Source organism: Chanos chanos, chromosome 4, assembly GCF_902362185.1.
Source record: "Chanos chanos chromosome 4, fChaCha1.1, whole genome shotgun sequence".
Lineage (NCBI taxonomy): Eukaryota > Metazoa > Chordata > Actinopteri > Gonorynchiformes > Chanidae > Chanos > Chanos chanos.
In genome coordinates this window covers 19916109-19935871 of record NC_044498.1, presented here as the reverse complement: position 1 = coordinate 19935871, position 19763 = coordinate 19916109, and the positions used below count along the sequence as shown (strand labels likewise).

The following is a 19763-nucleotide window of genomic DNA, read 5'->3' as shown; positions in this document are numbered from 1 at the left end:
CCGAATACCTCCAGAATGTGGAGCTCGTGTTGGCCGCCAGAGGTTATTTTCAGTCGGTGTCTGTCAATGAATACACAGTGACGTACGGACTTCCTTCCCCCTGACGGCGGTGAGGGGGTAATACGTCATTGCTTTTCATTTTGACCTCAGGGACTTCTCTCCAAAATCCCACAGGGTGCCTGTGGCTTTACTAACAAGGAAAAGGAGGAGCGCTTGCTCCAAACAGAGAGAGATAGAGTGAGCCTTCGTTCTTGTGCCTTTAATGTAGCATAGAGTTCAGTTTTCCACTTGTCTTAAGTGCACTTATGACACTGTGCCTTGCATTGTCCTGTTCAACTGACTTTGTACTGTAACTATACAAAGATGACCAGTTTCAGAACTGGTCAAAAAAGCAATAACTTGAACTCTAAATGTAACTGTAAACATATTATATTTAAGTGTTTTTTAATTATTATTATGTAGAAGGTAGAGCTTAGTGTTTCTCTGTATCCCATGTATTGGTTTGTACACCATAAACAATGATTGCTTTTTCCAAAAAAAAAAAAAAACAACAACCCTGTTCTGTAAATATGTCTTCATTGAGTAAAGCTTATAGAAAAAAACTTGTTTTTTCAGTTGATTAGCCTTTGTCTATAGATAGATTGCTATTTCAGAGACTCGTCCAAACAAGTGTTTTGAACAGCATTATCTTGGACACGCACAGCCTAGCACGTCTCGTTTGAGGTTAATAAGGCTTATTGCAGCAAGATATTACTGTAATACAGCATTTCTGTAATTGACTTTAACTTCAGGGTACAGACACAGAGAGAAAAAAAGAGGTAATTGGTGACATTATCAAAGTGTGTCGGTCAGCTTTGTTAGCTGGGAGATTTGTTTAATGCTGAGGGTGGTTAAAGACATGTAGTGGACAGGGACAAATGATTCTAATACTGTCCCACCTCCACAGATAATTTCCTCCCCTGTGTCAGCGTTCAGGCGTGTAATCACAACATACTTCATATCTTTTTCATTACACACTTTCCCTCTAAAACTATAGCACTTTAGAGAAGGGCCTTGCAGTAGCTGAGCAAAGAATCTTCTCAAGAAAGGCTGCTCCTCCATCGCTTTGTTCAGCAACCGTAAATAGGATTTATGTCAATGGATGTGACGATCAGGACTTGTTTGGAGAATTGAGTCAAATTACAGTGCGCTAATGCACTGGTAGTGCTTCAAATACAAGTCAGAACAGCTGAATTCAAGGTTGTTGTTTTGGGCTGTTGTCCCCTCCTCTAATTTTTTTGCAGTGTCGATCGGATAAATTGAACGCATCTGATGGAACCTTTTGTAATCAATAATATTCGTGACTAACATGGGTCAATTACTGGAAAGCTCTGATCTCCCACCTGATATGACAGAAGACACCCCATCTAGTAAAAGCAGGTGTCTAACTTCAGTTGCTCTGTGTGTCTCACAATAGCCAATCACAGTAATTGTAAGAGGTTTGACCAGTATATGCGTGTACCAGTGTTTGGCATTCATATGTAACCACACACAATCTTGTTAAACCTGACAGGTCAAAGGTCACGATGACTCCAGGCATGATCACAGGTGAGGCTACTGAAGAGTCAGCGTCCCAATTTTACAGAGTGAATTTTAGAAGCCTTTGATGTGCATTTTGAAAATTACATTTATGATGCCTCTAAGCATAACAAATAAAATAGTGTACTACCATTATCATAATGTTTTAGGAAAAAGTATTTTTTCTAAGCCTCTACAACCTCCCCTCCATGACCAAGAATCTTATGGTGGTTGTACAAACACTAACAGTATGCTTATAGAGTATAAAACTACACATGAAATTCAGAAATATATGACAGATATGATCTCTAATATAAAGCACATTTTAAAAACATGCAAATGAAGTACTGTTTTAGTGTGGCACGCGAATGTCCGAAAATGGTCTGGTATTTCCTCTTCCATTCACCACTGCATGTGTAACATGAACAGTGAGTCATTTTCTGCAGTTCATCTGCTAAACCCAAGCATATGTACCAATTTACAATTTAGTTATTTGGCAGACGCTTTTTACCAAAGCGACTTACAATTGGTGCATCAGTCGGATTTCTTATACCTTCAACAGAGATCATAATAAGACTGAGCGTCAAATTGCCCCTTCGCATTGCGCCCCTGGAATACTTTTACAAACAGAAATACAAGACAAAGGTACCACTTACACTGTAGTTCACACCCGCTCTCACCGTATCCCTTTCTTAAGATATTTACCTGTTTAAAATGTAGAAAAAAATCTGAGAGCAACTTTATTTCATTTTCAGCTCAAGACTGTCGCCGCTGCAGAGGTAAGGTGACGTGAAGAATGTAATGGAATTCCTATCCTGGGCAAACGGAAGTTTGCTCAGTTCTTGCCCCTCCCCAACCAGAGACACATACATACACCTACTCACTCTGGCTTGTGGGTCAATCCATCAGTGATGGGATACAGGATGAGAATTACTGCAGCTCATGGTAAAACCCTGGGGGAGGACAGCTGTATTGTAGCACTAATGATATCCAGCAAAACAACACACACAGAATCTTGTACAGATGGTGGGGTGATGGGTAAGTACTGTCTGCAGGGTAGGTCAGTCAGTCACCTGCCCTTGGCCAGATGGGAGTCCAATCTGATGTATAATAGGGGATATATTTGAACATTTTAACAAATCTTTTTTAGTAAATGAGGATGTGGAGGTTATGGGCCTTTGGAGTGTGCAGCAATGACACCCAATCATTCATCAATTACAATTGGTACAGTTGAACATTTTAGCAATTTGATATTCATCTACTGAACACTACTTTGTGGTAAACAAGGCTCATTGTAAGTGATGATTTGCAAACTTAATTTCTGCTTAGTTCCAGCTTTGAGAAACTAGATTTCTCCAATTCCAATTTTTTTCACAGTTTTTAGGAGTACTTTGGGCTTGCTGCCCCCTACTGGCCGAAGATCTACATAACCATCATACACTTTAAAGTGAAAGCAATGTAAAAGCTGGCTTGACATGGGTTTTGTGCAAATTTGATCAAACTAAAAGAAGATGAAGCAACTCCAACCATTTATCACAAAACAGGTTTATTTAATATCTCTTTCCTCTTAAAATAATTAGATCTGTTTCTATTCATCCAAGCCTTTCATTTGTCGACTTCATATCAAATTTGGGCCATCATAAAACAAATGGTGACGATGGGACAAAGGGGGAGAGAGAGAGAGAGAGAGAGAGAAAGAAGAGAGGAGACAGAGAGACAGAGAAAGATGATATTAAGACTAAAACACAACATCCTCGGCTGTTAAATCTGCACTAAAGATTGGTCAGACTTGTTATAAAAAAAAAAAAAAAAAAAAAGTCTGAGGTCCATGTTAGAAGCCATGTCTAATGGAAGTGCTTTAGTCTTGGTGCTCCTCAAAGCCTAAAGTTCAACTGCTGAGGAATAAGACTTTTTTGATTGTATTAGTGTTTGGCCTTATGGGCCCTCCAAATATCCCAGGGTAAGCAGAGGTTTTCATTCCAACCAATCACTTCTGATTGACTCTTAAACTAACAGAAACCAAAAATATCTAGAAATATCTCCAAGAGGGCATTCAAGCATCCATGAACACAACTGGTCAAGATGAATACCAGGACATGACTGGGGTGACCCAAAGCCAGCGGTCCAGAATGATAAGAGGCTAAAAATGACTGACCATTAAAAAGAGAGAGAGAAAAAAAAAACCTCACAATATTAGATATGTTCTGAGCACTGTGACTGCTCGCAATCCAGGAACAAATGTTCTCGTCAGAATTTGGAAAGCCAGTTTCATCTGAAGTCACACAACTGCTATGCCACATACAGTACGTCTTCCCCCAGAGGTCTCCAGACAGGGAAAAACAGCATTAATACCAGGCTCGAACAAACAAACAACAAAAAAAAACAGGTTATCTGCTGGTTTACACACTGAAAAAAATAACAGCCTTCAGTGAGTGTTTTCCTCTACATATAAGAGCAGGTAACCACTGTGGCCTACTGGTTGCTGGTTGTGTTAATGGGTTTGGTCAATGGTACCAGTGCCAGACTAGCACCTACCCATTCATTTGAGGAGGGGAAAAAAGTTGACCAGACATCCTGGTTAGCCTGAAAAAAAAAAAAAAAAAAAAAAAGATTCTGACATCAGAAAAGACTGTGTGTGTCCTCAAGGTAGGAGGTGGGGATGGGGTGGTAGGGGGATACCCCCCCCCCACATCTTCATGAAGTTCCCCCACTTCTGTGGTGTCTCTGAAAGAGCATGAGCCCCTGTACCCCTTGACTGAGCCTGTTCACCTATTCTTGTTTTTTCTTTTTTTTTTTGTTTGTTTCTTTTTTTTTTTTTCTTTTTTTTTTTTTTTAAGGAGCACATTCTGAGTCTCTTCAGATGAACACAGACACACACTTCCTTTTTCTTTTCTTTCTTTTTTTCCTTCCTTTGTCTTCTGTTGTGTCAATAAAGCATCGTTGTAAAGGAAGTGGAGTGGGGGTATATACAGTGCTGCTGAAATAAGAGACAAACAAACGTGGAAGTCGACAGTAAAGTACACAGCACGATATGTGTGGGGGTGGGAAGGGGGTGGAGTCCCTCTGGCAGAGCGGAAGTTGACTGGTTGGAGTTAAGTGAAGGGGCGGTGCCCTGTCTACGTTAGGTTGGAATGACCCCGTCGCTGTTCTGGATGCCTCGCCTTAATTCAAGGTCCTCCAACTTCTTCCACAAATCCTCCCGTTCCTTGTCTTTCTTCTTTTCCCTAAAAGAGAAGAACATCACCGATTAAACAGAATGACAAAGAGCCAAGAATTCAGAAACTGACTTGTTTGTGTTTTGCTAGTGTCAGATTTGATGATCGGGACAAGAGAAACTATTTACACAGTTATTCGAATGATGTAGAAACATCGAAAGACAAAGGACTGCTTTCATTTTTTCAGCTGACACACAGTACATGCAGCTGCAGTGTTCTTACCTCTGGCGGTCAGCTTTATAAGTTGCGGCGAGTTCGTCAAATAAAGCGCTGTTCATCTCCATGAACGCTTTGAGCACGTTGTAGATTAAAGCTGATATCGCCCTAGGAGAGAACAAAGAGCGGACTATTCAGTCACACAAAGATTAAGAGATCTAACGTCTTGGACACAGTCCCTAGGCAGGGTTTAAAAAAAAAAAGAAAGTGGGTTACACATGTGGCAGTGGATTCTAGACCAACTTATGTGGCTCCAGTCATTTCACCCTAAACTTGTGCATACATCTCACACCATTCTGCAGCTACCGCGCTCTTCCCTGACTCAACTCAGGAGTCCAGCAGCAATTGGACTAAACCAACCTTTCAACAAACCAACCAAAATGTATCAAAAACATGACAGATATTGACTTAGTTAATCAATGCCTGTAGTTAGTACAGTAGTTACAGTAACTAACCAGTTACAGTAACTAACCAGTTAACCAATAGTTAATGAGAAAACTGCCCTGGTTCTTTGGGGTGATTCTAACTGGTAACTGGCGTCGTGACTGCTGTGGTTACTGGCAGTGTCTTTTGTGTTGGGAGTTTAAAGCGTTGGACTGGATGAGAGACTTACGGGTTCCAGTGCTCTTTGGAGACCCTGTAGAGACTGGCAAACATGATGGGCAGGATGACACTGGAGTTCTCTTCAATCAGACTCATGATGTACTCATTGTTCCAGTAGTACAAGGCTCTCTCTGCCACCTGAAACACACAACAGCTCCTTTTCCAATCAATCACATTCATTAACAACAACTCTGTGTGGGCCTCTAGTTTTGGTCCTTGAGACCCACAGACGTGCGCATTTTGAGCGTAGCCCAATGCAAACACGCACAGTCTATATCATCCACTTTATCAAACCACATGACCAAAACTCTGATAAGCTAAATCAGGCATGTCGGCGCTGAGGTAGACCAATTGGGTGAAGTCCTGTGAGTTACCTTGACAAATACTGTTACATTTTAGACAGACTAGAAAACACAGGGGGGCCCTTTTAATTTTTGGCCACAAACAGTCATCAGTACAGCAGGATAGCTAAGTTAAGATCACTTTTCTACTACTTTACAATCCAACAAGTCTTTGAGGTCACGCCCTCATCTTTTACCTCAGACAGGCACAATAGCAAGTCTATTAGATAATTTCATATTACTCTTCCTTTTAGCTCATTTAGGTAATATTTCACGGTTATTCTTATGGGTGAGTTAATCTGTGAAGGATTAAGTCTGGTTTGGAACCAAATTACGTTCTGAACAGAGATTCACCCACAAAAATGCAATTTAGTCCAGAGCTGGTCTTAATCCTTCCCTGGGAATGCAGCCCACGATGGTCAGAGTCAGGGAGGAAGGGTGTGTTTGGATGATACAGACCTGAAAATGAGGGCTGGACACACATCTGGAGATCTGCTTAAAAAGGGGGTCTTGGATTTTGACAAACTGTGTGGGCTCAATAACGTCCAGAATCTCTTCAAGCTCTCCGAGGAACATCACCTGAGGGAAAGAAGAGAAGCAGGACTGGTAAGGCAAAAAGATCACTGCATCCCTTCGGCACCCCCTACAGATCACGCTTTTCACAACACAAGCTTGACATACTACTTAACAGAGCACAGAGTCAGATCATACTGTTAACTGTTTTATTTTTTCTGTCAACCTGCAAAAGAAGCTGACAGAGACCGTGTTCATGTGTAACACTGACACAATGATGTCATCTCTTTGACCTGTATGTAGGACAACAAGTTTATGACCGTCACTATACAAAACTGTCAATCAACATTTATGTAGCCAATAAGAGCTCTTTACATGAAGAACATATAAGAAGTCATACAGTACATCAGCTGGTTGGCAGAGTAGCCAGAATATTTCCAGTCAAGCTCTGTTTTTTGGGATTAAAAAGACTAGTTACCTACAAAAAGAATGTTCAAACAGCATTTAGGGCTGGTTTCCCATAAAAGGATTAAGGCTAGTTCTTGGCTAAACTGAAGTAGAATCCCATTTCAAAATCTAAGTCAGTCCAGGGCAAGGCTTAATCCAAAGAAACCAGTCCATAAATTGCTGCTTTTTCTGTCTTCACATGTTCCTCTTTCTTTAGCACTAGCACCTAACAGAGAGTTGCATCCATTACCTCTTTCTGACTGCAGGTTTTTGGCCAATACTTCAACAAGCCTCTGATTACCTGGAAAATACCAGAACAGTCACTGAGAGAACACACACAGCGAAGGCAACAGAAAGATGCCGGTACTGATGGGGGGTGGGCTACTTACTGGTTCTGTTAACGTGGGATCTTTCTCAAGGAACTGTACAATACAATAAGCCAGCTGAAAAAGAAACAGATGCTTTTTAGTGTGCGTGTGTGCGTGTGTGTTTTACACCCTAATCTAATAGAAAAAAAAAAAAACCTTTACATGTACATGATCACTCTTTAATATTTAATGATGCTGATATTGTGCTATCATGGCACAGTCTGCACTGTGTGTATTGTATACCTGTGCGTGGAAGAGGGACAAACTCCGTGCTGTGTGTAGAGGAAGTAAGACTTTGACCAGGAACTGTTTGTGCTCAGCTTTCAGAGGCAGAGCAAAACCATTGATTATGCTGCAGGAAAAAAAAAATCTTTTTTTTAGCAGTCAGCAGTAAACAACACACCTTAATAACACATTGGTAAAACTGAGGTCCCATGTATGCAACCACAACAAAAGAGACCATGCCAATTAATAGCCGGGGGGTAAAGTTAAACCCTAATTTGAGTCAATAATGCTGTAGTGAAACTTCACAGAATCCCCCATTAGAACATGTGACAAAAATCTCAAGACAATAATTGCTCTATTTACCTCCCCAGGATCTCCAGCAATTCTGCCACTCCATTGAAGTGCTCTGTTTCATAGATAAAACTGCACCAGACAAGGACAAAAGAGGAGAAAAAAACCCCCAACAATCAGTGATTGTGACTTGACAGGGCTTGACAGTTGGCTCCATAAATTAAGTGTCTTCATGTGTCTTACCATAGAAAAATATTATTTATCTGTTTGCGGATGAATGCCCTGAGGCCCAGAAACTTTCCGTAGATTCTGTGCAGGACTGTCTTCAGGCAGTCCCGTTCTCGGGGGTCCTCGCTGTCAAACAGCTCCAGGAGCTGAGAGTAACAGGATGGAAAAATGATCAGTAACCTTAATGACCTTCACAAAGCACCAAGATAACTTTGCCTATACTGAGCTATGTCATAGGCATACTGCAGTCACTTCCAGAACTGCTACAACTCAGCATATTTACAGTATCTTTCTGCTATTTCTGTAAAACATCTTACTCCTATATTTCCTTCAACATCATTTCACAACATTAGCACCAACCACACTGGTTTCGGGGGGGGGGGGGGGGGGGGGGGGGGGGCCCTAACTGTCAAGTGAATACTTCCACAGCATACCTGTAATACAAATTTCTGGTCAATGTACTTTTTGGCAACGCTGGGCTGAAACTCTTGGCTCTCCAGGAACCGAATGAAGAACTCATAAACCAGCTATAGCGGGAAAAAAAATGAGAAACAAGTATTGAGTGAAAAAAATTAATGATGGAAAGACTGACAGAAAAGACCACACTGATTGGTTGAGGAGAGAAAAAAAAAGTGTAAGTGAAAGAGACTAGGTGCTTCTGCTTCAGCACCTGTAGGTGTGGCCATGAGGCCTCCAGCGTGGGTTCATCCTCCTCCGGGTCAAACTCATTACTGTCACTCGGTGGAAGGGTCCGGAAAATATTGTAGGACACCTAAACGAAAGAGAAAGTGAGAAATGTGATGGAAGAGGTTGAAGGCCATTCCAATGAATTCACAATATATGGTACACAAGGTGTTAATCATATTTAACTTCATAGAGAAAAGTCCTGCATCACAACTCAAACTAGGACAGGGGTGTTTATTTGCACAGAGCTATCTGTAAACTCAAGCTTTCTTGAGTCCAGAAGCTAAAACGTCCTGTGTTTCACGCACACAAGTTGGTCTGTTTTAAGATCTAAGCTTAAGGTCAACATCAAAACACTGTTTTATTTGTATCGCAAGACAAGGCCAGCGAAGGCAGCGTTAACTGTGCTATGGATGGAGGTCACAGTTTTACACATAAGTGCGAAAGCCTTGGGCGTCAGGAGGCAAAAAGAGTAAGTGTTCAGAGTGAACTGTTTACAGTGGGGAAATAAAAGCCCTCTGCTTTTCTCGTCTCTCACCATTTTGACCACCTCAGGGTAAGTCTGTTCTGTGAGGTAGCCCCTGCTGACGGTAACGTAATCCACCAGCTCGTTGAGCGTGGAACGCTTGTACTCCTTCATTTTGAGATCGGAGAGCGTGTCCATGAAGTCAAAGAGGGTACAGCATTGTTGAAGCTTCTTCACAAACAACTCTGGCTGTTCCTGAGCTGACACATCTAGACAGAAAAGAGATCAACAGTGAAGGAAAAACAGAGAAAACTGAGTTAGGTTAAGCAGAAATTCTACTGAATACACACAACCTCTTTGCTGCCCAGTTGTTTTGTTTGTTTTTTTTTTTTTCCCCCCTGAATGGTACCTGTCTTGCACGTTTTGGCAGAAAGCATGGAGGGCCCCCCGAATACCTTTCTGTCCATCCTACAGAGGCTGTATCTGACCTCTGACCCCAAATATTTATACTGCGACTGTCCCGTGTTTGCAAACCTAACCACCCCATGTTTTTAAAGATGAAACTGGAGACACCCAGGCCTGGTCTTGGAAGTGAGCATCCATTCATGAGGATTCTTGTCTAACCACATTCTGTGTCTGACTGCTGTAACCATACCACCCCATTCCTCCCGAGCCTGGACTCATACTGGTGTTCACAGTCTCAAACAGCAGACTCAAAATGCTATATGAAACCTTTAGATTTCATGAAAATATAATGAGACCCATCTCTCCGTTAAATGAAACCCAACAAAAAGTTATGGGAAACTGTTTTCAAAAGTTCTAGTCTGTTTCTGACACATCTTGAGCTGCTTTGCCTTGATGAGGTGAGATCTGGGCCACAAAAGGATGCGCAATAGGACCCAGAAATATCCATTACCTTCATACTGCTCATGATAATAACATTATGTACATACTACTCTGACAGAAAAAAGGCTCTGCACCTTTGGTAAAACAGCAGTTGGTTTGGTTTTTAAACTATGCCACCCTATTCCATCCAAGTGCAGCGTGATTTGTTCTTAGACAAACCTAATGATTTTGCAGAACTGATTAGAGTACAAATGGATGGAAAAAAAAAAAAGAATGAATTACAGTTCATCTGGGTGAACATTTAAAAAGCGCCAGTCTAAATGACAGAACCGAACCTTTGAGCAGTGGCAGCTGGGCCAGCTCAATGGGTTTATCCTGAGATCGGAACTGGGAGGAGCTCTGGGCCCGCTTCTGCTTGGCCTTTCGCACCGACTTCCGCGAGAATCCATCCACTTTGTCCACCGACGGAGGTGTGGTGGCCGACGAAGACATAGCCCTGCGATAAAGGGAAAAGGCAAAGGAAGGATGGAGAGAGAATAAGCATATTCTGGACATTTTATATGAATAATCTGTAAGGCTTGTCAAACAAGAGCAGCAGGATGAGTGTTCTACTGTCTCATTCTGAGAGAGAACTCAACATAACATTTTCATGAGGCGTCAGATTTTGACATCAAACGAAAACAAAAAATATTATTTCTGAAAATATGGAGCATGATCTCAAAATAATCATCTTCCATTTTGCTCATTTTTCGCATATCATTGCTTAGACCAGTGAATAACAACTCCAGACCAGACACGGACAAATTAGCATATTCTTTATCTAAGTCAGCTCCACCATGCTTGACTCAGTTTACCTACTGATTACTGAGCCCATGTCTTCTTGGACTAGGTGTTCTGGTGCTAAGCATTAGCCATAATATGCAGTCTAGTGGGTGTCCAGTAGTAGAGCTGAGAAGTGCTTATCTAGAAAATACTGTGTACATGTAGGAAACTATCAGGGTTGAAATCTCTGATTCATCTGGGGTTAATGCCACTTATGTACATATGGGGAGGATCTTATGTGTGATCCTTAAACCTGAACAATTTATTTACAGTTCTCCCAGGTCCTCCTCTTGTATTCTGTACCTATTTGACATCTTCCAAAACATTTGTATTCATTCTCATTGCATGAATAGCATTTGCTTTCGCTTGCCCTTCAGAGTTGGAGCAAAAGGTACTTTTTTCTCAGTTGAGTGAATGTGGTCAAAGAACAGTCAGTTTTAGGTCACTAGTGCTGATAAATCTAATGAACACACACACAAAAAAAACCCCACCATTTTTCTGTAGTGTTTACCAATAACACAGTACATGGTGACCTAAGCAATTTTGTGTTCTGTATGTGGGAGGCAACTGAGATTGCGATTCCAAACCTTGGATCAGCTTTCAGAGCCAGAATGGTTGCTCGAATGAATCAATCAATGTCTCTTGATGGCAATTTTTTTCCCTCATACCTGCAGCGGCGTGGGTAGTGCTACACATGACCCAGCCAAATGCCCTTCCCCCGACTTTACTAACAATTTGGGTTAAGATGTCTGGGTGCCAGCTCTACTTGAGCCAAGGTTGGGAACTATCCATGACATTACATATGATAAATGTGTAGGACCTGCAAGAATTACAAAACAGCTATCAGTGTGCACTAGAACACTCACCACAAGAGTCATTTGAGAGACTGCTGATAGGCTATAAATCAGCCACTGACTAACCAGTGTCAAGAAGGCCTGAAAGATCTTAAATTAGAATATGCATTCCCCATTCATCTCATTCATTCTCTTAACAGTTGCAGAGCCTTTAATCAGGTACGGCGTACAGAATATGAAGACGGACTTAGAAAGAGCCGCAATTAGGCTGTTCAGATTTAGACATTACATGTAAAATACCATTTACTGACCTCCTTCTCCCCCAGTATAACTAGTCACTATCTCAAATGGACCAAAGATCCCACACTAATTTTTTTTTTCTTGAACTGCTACAGTACAGCATATACATTGCAGCCTATTAAAAAAAATACTCAAGATGTACAACAATTACACTTTGGAGTAATATCTTTATACCTTGCAGAGTTAATATGTTCTGGTGTAATTTGCGTAATACTCTGGGGACTTCTGGTCTATCTTGAAGAGGACACTGTAACAATCACAGCATGTCCCTGACTGTGTGCACTAAGAAGTGAAGGAGAAGTTCATAGAAGATTGTCAAATATGGAAAGTGCTGTCGAATCGCTCCACATAGAGAGAACCACACTCTAACTGAAAACATTACCTTGGATCCCATTAAAAGTTAAAACTGGCCAAACCACTAACCACTGAAAACCGTACCAAGTGAGCCTAAAAATCTACTTTAGTATGTTTATAATCTATACAACCTACACTTATTTTACAATAAACATAGATAATGCAGACATTTTTTTTCAGTCAGCTCACAAATGGAAGGTGGATTTGGTATAGCAAAACACTGATTTACATACATGTGGCTTTGCCCTTGTTGTGTTAGGGTGAAAGCACAGAGAATGTTAGATTGTTAGCCTTTTTAAGGAGAAGTGTGCTGCTGTCTTTTCTGACTGCTTCACAGTTACATAATCTCTCAGACAAGGTCCCTGCAGGTCACACTGGGATTAGAGGTCTGGACACGCGGAAAATCTTAAGACTCCCATGCATAGGAGGAGGTGGAGGAGCACGAGGAGGAGGAGGAGGGAGCAGATAACTGGGGTACCACTGATCTATATTTGCACCGGACTAGCCTCACTGGGATCTCCCTCTGATGCAAAGCATGGAGCTGCTCCAAGTGTTCCTCGATGTCCACTAATATTCTTTTCTCAACTTTATGAAAGGGAGGGCCAAATCAAGGTGATTGTAACACAAAGAGTTTGAACTTAACTTTAAGGTTTCTGGAAAATACCTGACAATGCTAGTTAGATTTATATCAGGAGACATGTACCTTTTACCAAGGCCCTACAGTCAAATTTCATCAAAAACTTTGACGGATCTACAAATCTGGCCTTGCTATGAATGCCCCTGCTAGACCCACTCTGCCACAAACATCTGTATGCAAATGCCCCATGCAAAACATTTGGAAAAAACAAACAATAATTAAAAACTCTCTCACGAGGAGAGGCAGAAGAGAAGCTGGTACTTAAACTAATATAGTTGGTTCAAACCTTTAAATATGTGCTGATTAACTGCTATAATCGGCTAAGGACAACATGAAGGCTATGACTGCAACGTCCATGAGCAGTTATTCTTGTTGTTAATTGGAACAGAGCAGAACAAATACTAAAACCATAACTAACTAGCAAAATTAATATGAAGGTAAACTTATAGAGTCACTAGAAGAAGTTTTATTAAGATAAAAAGCAACATTAAATTTGTTTTAGATTGCTGGTTGTAAAATGACTTTTTGTACATGGAGCTAAGAAAACACTGGTCTGTTTCAACAACTGGCCTAAACACAGACTCTTAAAGTTTTCATTTCAAATTCATATACCTGAAATTCATATTCTCATCAAACCATAGTACGTACATGTGCTACAAAAATAGTGATTGCTACACAGCAAAAACACGCTGGACAACTGGGATAAAACAAACAGTTAAACAAATGTACTCAACGGGTGATTTTATAACCAAAACGAGAAGCCATGTACTGCAATAAAAATTAAACATGCTTCCTGATGGAAAACATTTGATTTTTAATTGTAAACATTTCCCACCCACATCTTGGAAATGCTTCCTAATTTCAAATCAGGCGACACATGCTGACAAAGCATGTGTACAGAGCACAAAGACCACGTAACTGAACTGACGAAAAAGGCCTAAATGATGATGCTAGTAATCAATATCCCCTTGAATAGAGACACTCCAAATCAAACATTTATGATTTAGGTACAGCTGCTTTGATACTTCAAACATATAAAATGTCCAACAGATATCCTGCTTCATACATATTACCGTCAGACTACCTGGTTTTTCACTGGATTAATCATCAATGATGAGGAAGCAGCCAATCCCAGCAACATGCATATGGTTACTACTATGTGTGCCTGGAGGAAAAGACTCACCTCACCAAAGTTAATGTTCATCGCTCTACCATTTTCTCAAATTCCACCACAAGGCGTTGGCAAATACCGTCCTTTTATAGTTGGAATAACTAAGCAATTCTAGGGTTTTGTCGACAGGAACTAATCAACAAATATTTCTAAGGGTGGGTCACTTTTTTTTTTTTGTGTTATAATTTTTCAGGATCTTCTGCTCATTCCTGAGGACATTAAAGCTTCTCTACTGACAACTCAGTACAAGTTTCAAATTCAAGTTAAATAGAAAAAAAAAATTCTGTTTTAGCTTTCAAGCTAAATTCTGGAGATACTACTACAATACTGAGCAAAAAAGAGAGGATTTTGGGACATCAAAGTTTTCATTATGTCATTTTAAAGACAATTTATTCTGTAAATCTTGTGCAGGCTTGTAAAACTGTCTGCTTACATTTACAACAGTTGTGGCACAACCTAGAAATACGATATTACAGTGCCAGTCTCTTTCAGTGGTCAAAATCCACAACGGTCACTACAGACCAAGAGAGTCCAGCTACACCCATCATGTTCTGTATGCTATGAGAATCTTCTAAAGTGTGTGGACCAGCAGTTTCCCTCTGATTATCCTTCCTTTATTAATTCAGAAATACCCGCCTTACAAGTTCACATTCACTTGCCTATCCAAGTACTGTATCCTCAATCCTCAATGGAGTGCACGTTTATTTTTGTTGGCATTAGCCTCAAGGATTTGGTTAAAAAACCCAAACAAGTACTCATCAGATGTGTGTGTGTGGGGGGGGGGGATGTGTAAGCAAGATTTGAAAGGATTTTACACTATAAATCAGATTTAAAGCTGTTCTCAAGTTTTGATTCAGAACATAAATCCACAGCCGAGTCCTCCAGCTGGCAAGAGTGTAAACTGCCAAAGCTAATGCAGCACCTCTGAGTACAACCACATCCATGTTAAGCTACGAAACTCGGAGACTCGTTTTTTAGTGGACGAGAAACAATAAGCAGGCTATCATGTGAAACCAGAGGAAAAGGTTTATTTGGATTAACATTCAACGTCCTGTCATAGTACAGAGACTTGAAAAGTCCTCGTTTTCATACGTGAAGTAAAGCACCCCTTGTATGGAGGCCTGTGTATTTTCAGCCTTGGCGCACAGGATAATTCACATTTGAAAAGTGATGTTACCTAGATGTCACCAGAAAGTTTTATTGGTGATTATATCAAACTTTGGACTATGACAATGACAAAGTATTATTGTATTAGTCATTCAAGAAGACAGAATGCAATGTAATTTACTCTTCTGGGCACAACTCAGTTTTAACTATGGAAAAACAAGAGTTCTACTGCCCATCTACCAAAGTTTGGTGTTGTCAGTACAGTTTCTCTGATTCTGTGTGTTATCGCAATGCTTTGGTGACAAGAAGAGTTATTACAAATAAAATGGCTCTGCCCCATAAAGGTGCACAGATCAAGACAAAGAAGTGCAGTGTGCTACATCATTCTAGTTTTCAGACCACAAAGAACACAGCATATTTTGCTTAATTTCACACAACACAGTAATGGCACATACGTAGACAATAGGTGGTATCACAGGGAAACAGTTACACATCATGACAACCTCATGTATGGTTGCAGCTTCACACTATTATTGGTATCACAGTTCTAGTTTTTGTCCCAATAACCTAAATGTTCATCTCCTCATAAATGTCACAGGCCCAGCATCCACAACAGAAACAGCAGAGATAAGGTGACACAGAACAACGCTGATAAAGTAGAGGCAGTCATAATTCTAGTCATAAACTGAAAGGACTTTGGAGGCTAAAAATACCTCAGAATAGCATAGCTGCACCCTGAGAAGGTACTGGCCATCCTTTACACTGTCTGTGGAGGCTGAAACCACTGTGCACAAAGTGCAAAGGGTTACACATCTCAGGGGAGACCGGTCAGAACCCTGGCACCCACTATCGCCTTAGCCTAAATCCTAATGCCTTTACAACCAGGTCATCTGAGTCAGGGAATAAAGTCAATCTGGATAATAATAATAATAAAAGAAAGGCCCTTCACTGAAAGAGCTGAAGCTGGCCTTTTAGGGTGAGAGGTAGAATAGAGGTTTGGAGATACACAAATAACGCTATTTATTACTGCCCTGAGTTAACTCAAACTGGGTACATTTACATCCAGATTATCAAAGTGCATTCTTACACACTTAAAGGGTGAATGTCCCTCTGTAAGAACAAACGGCAAGTTGTCTCTAAGCCACCAAGAAAGAAGAGAGAGATTTAAAGGGAGCGTAATGCTTTACACACAGGTAAATGTCAGTGGAAAAATAGAAAGGTATCGGAGATAAGAGCAGTCCCAACAGTTCACTGAAGAATTTATGTGCGTTCGTACCAAGGTGGCACTGACATTATGAAGCCAAGACTAAGAACATCACAGGCCTGAAATGAAAGTATCCATGGCATGACATTGTACAATGTGCAATGTACCCGACTTCTAACTAAATGTGCCAGTATTCATTAGCACATACATAACAACTCTAATTTCTCTAAATGAGAAATTACTTTTGCAGAAGGCTTTGTTTTTTTAGTGCACTTATGTGGCATTTAGCCAAACCCACATCTACAGTTTGACACGGTCTGCACAGTTCCTAGATTACGGGTGCCCTCCAGTCAAATTCTATTTTTCTTTTTTCATTTTCCCATTTTTCAGATCAGGTTTGACATGGGGTGCGCTGCAAGAACAATGTAACAAAATAATACTTTTATTTTATTGTTACACCCCCCCCCCCCAACCACACACGCGCGCACAAATTTACGGGAGGACACAGAGTACATATTTACGAGAATGAACAGAGTATCAGTCGATAAAACGCATGACTGCAACTGCAAGACAAAACCAGGTGTGGATCCTCTCATTCCCCACGAGCCTGTAGGACAAGGTGAATTAACTAAATTGTTTGTCCACAATGAATGGTGAATGACAGGCAAATAAATGAAGATAAAAAAAAACACTCCCTAATAAGACCGAATCAGGGTCTACAAAATACTCTACAGTTTGATCTGATGGTGAAGTAAACACCAGTTATATCAGATTTGTTTTGTATATCAGCGAGGAAGAAATCACACACGAATCTCAAAATGACACATCTGTTAATTCTTATAGCAACGCCGTTTTGAGATAGCTGCACAATATTTTACAAATTCCAGAAAATGTCAAATTACAGTGAATCCTATTAATCTGGTGGTTTGACTCTTTCATCTGGATAACATAATTTAGACCAACAATTTAGACCAACAACTATCTCGTTTTACTTCAGAGTTTGGGATTAGCTAACAAATGAGTGGGTGTTAGCCAGACAGGTTTGTGACCATAGACTAGCTGGAAACCGCTAGCTCAACTACAAAACAATACTAACAAATCAACATACTGAGCAAATGATATCCATCATACGGCAATATTTATTACTCAGACTTACCTTGATCGTAATTTTTCAGCGTGGTGATATTAGTTGGTTGCTTGCTCTTCCAGTTAGCTCGAGCTAAGTAAAACAATCCCGTGCCGTAACGATGAACGATAACGTTGACTAGCTAGCCACTGCTTAACATTAGCCTGCGAGCTAACAGAGTGGCCAATAATTTGAGACTTTAAGAAGTCACCGGCGACTCTAATGATCTACAATCCTGGTTATGATCTTGCGTAAATTAAACACCAGATCCCTCGCTTCTCTTGAACGATACCAAAGCTTCCAGTGATATGCCAACATTTGCTTGCTAACTAGATAGCTTGCTACACCGACTAAGTTGTGCTAGCTGCTACAGTAATCCCTATCTTGCTCCAGGCTGCACGAACAGCGACATTCGACAGCGTCAGATCTCCTTAATTTAGGTTGTTGAAATTAACTGACCGGCTACATACCCTAATGTTCCAACACGAATATCAGATATGACGATACTCGGTTTAATCACATCGATATTGCAATTCTCTCTCTCTCGGAATTTACGAGCAAAACGGACTCCCTGCACCTCTCCTTCTTGCCGATACACTATGCTAGTAAGTTCAGGATGCTGGCTCAAAACAGAACGCTCTACTTAGTGTGCTTGAAATTTGTCATAGACTCAGTAACTGGTAATTGGTTGGTGTGAACGTAAGTAATGCATTGGTTGGTTACGAGTCCTGTCCATCCATCTTTGACATAAGACACGCCTGAAAAAGTTAAACAGCAATGACAAACCATGATAGGTTGCAAAGCACGTAATATAGAGGAGGTTGGATGAGGGAAAAAAGTTCCCGTATGAATAGAGATAACCTGTGATCAACAAAACCCAAGTCGCTCAAGTCTCTGACGGAATACATACTCTTTCTCAAAATGTATTTTTCTTTTTTCGTGTCTGTTATCGATAATAGCAGTTTCAAACGTCGTGCTCTTTTCTCGGCGAACGATTCCCTCTCTTATTTTGCTATTTCCACACTTAGAAAAATGTTACATAATAAGCTTGACAGTAGCCAATGATGAACGCCAGTTACATGTCATTCCTCGACGTATTTGATGCTTTGACGGTGTATGTACATCAGTCCACAAATGAAGAAATCCAGAGCGAAACGATTTACCGAGGCAGGCTTGTAAACAGAGTAATTTAATATACTACTCAGAGCAAGCTTATCGCGTCCCTACAACCATACCTACATCCATTCACACATCCATCCACCCATTCATACATTCGTATGTTCATCCGTGCATACTTGAAAGTACATCAGTCTTCTCTTTTCTTCTTAATTTCTTCATTTTCACTTTATATTCCAACTTTCTTTTATTCATTTAATCTCGTGATCAGAAAGTTTTTCACTGAACCATTAACTTTCCATCATACGTGCCTTATCCCAAGATACCATTTATGCACCTTCAAAACAGAAACAAGAAGAATATTATAATCACAAAGTACGCTGAGCGCCTTAACAGAAAGTGTCATGGCTGTCTCATAAATCAACGAATTACCATCTTCATCTCGAGCAACTACTGATATTCAGAGCAGTTCATAGCAGCTCATTTCAACACAAGAGAGGGCATGTTCCAATCCATACACACGAGGTGGCAGTACAGCGCTGTAAAGGGGCTTCATTGCAAGCCGTTCTCCTCAAGGTGAAACATTGTGGATCTGAGTCTCCGTTTTTGTGTCCTTTCTGCGATTTCTATTCTTCTCTGACCCCCTTTGAAAAACAACCACCCTGTTTTCCCAACGAGCCAAAACAAAAATAGAAAAAATACCTGGCTACTGTTTTTTACCTTTGGAACATGACTCATCGTGTTGAAATCAAATTTATGCCGTCAGAGGTAAGTGACATTGTTCTGTTTGGGAAATGCACGAGTGAGAGTTGAGATGAAACCAATAGTTTGGTTTCCTCAGACCTACACTTAGGTCAAATGACATCTCATTGTAAAGAGAAACATTTCCTCTAAATAAATGCTAGGAGCTTGTCATTTGTGTGTGCAAGTGTTTTATCTCTGAATGCACTGACACGCACACACACACACACACACACACACACAAAGAACATCCATCCAAAGTACAGAACATATGATTAGATGAACAAGGACATTAAATTACTTAATCTTTCTCTAACTTCATAAACAGCTCCTAAATACAATGTAAGTTCTGCTAAAATAATAGATTTCTTAATTCTGAAACAAACTATAC

The 19763-nt window shown here is 40.5% G+C and overlaps 1 protein-coding gene across 1 annotated transcript; it reads right to left on the bottom strand.

The window, feature by feature from the left end:
* Positions 1–4388: 4388 nt before the first annotated feature.
* On the bottom strand, positions 4389–18089 carry ppp2r5ea (protein phosphatase 2, regulatory subunit B', epsilon isoform a). Its single transcript, XM_030770826.1, has 14 exons — positions 17546–18089; positions 10336–10496; positions 9227–9423; positions 8675–8776; positions 8439–8531; positions 8020–8150; positions 7849–7908; positions 7504–7612; positions 7282–7335; positions 7143–7193; positions 6392–6511; positions 5602–5729; positions 4995–5096; positions 4389–4781 (listed from the first exon to the last, which is right to left on the bottom strand). The coding sequence occupies exons 2-14, from the start codon at positions 10490–10492 to the stop codon at positions 4679–4681; spliced, it is 1407 nt and encodes a 468-aa protein (XP_030626686.1). The 5' UTR covers positions 10493–10496; positions 17546–18089; the 3' UTR covers positions 4389–4678.
* Positions 18090–19763: the final 1674 nt, after the last annotated feature.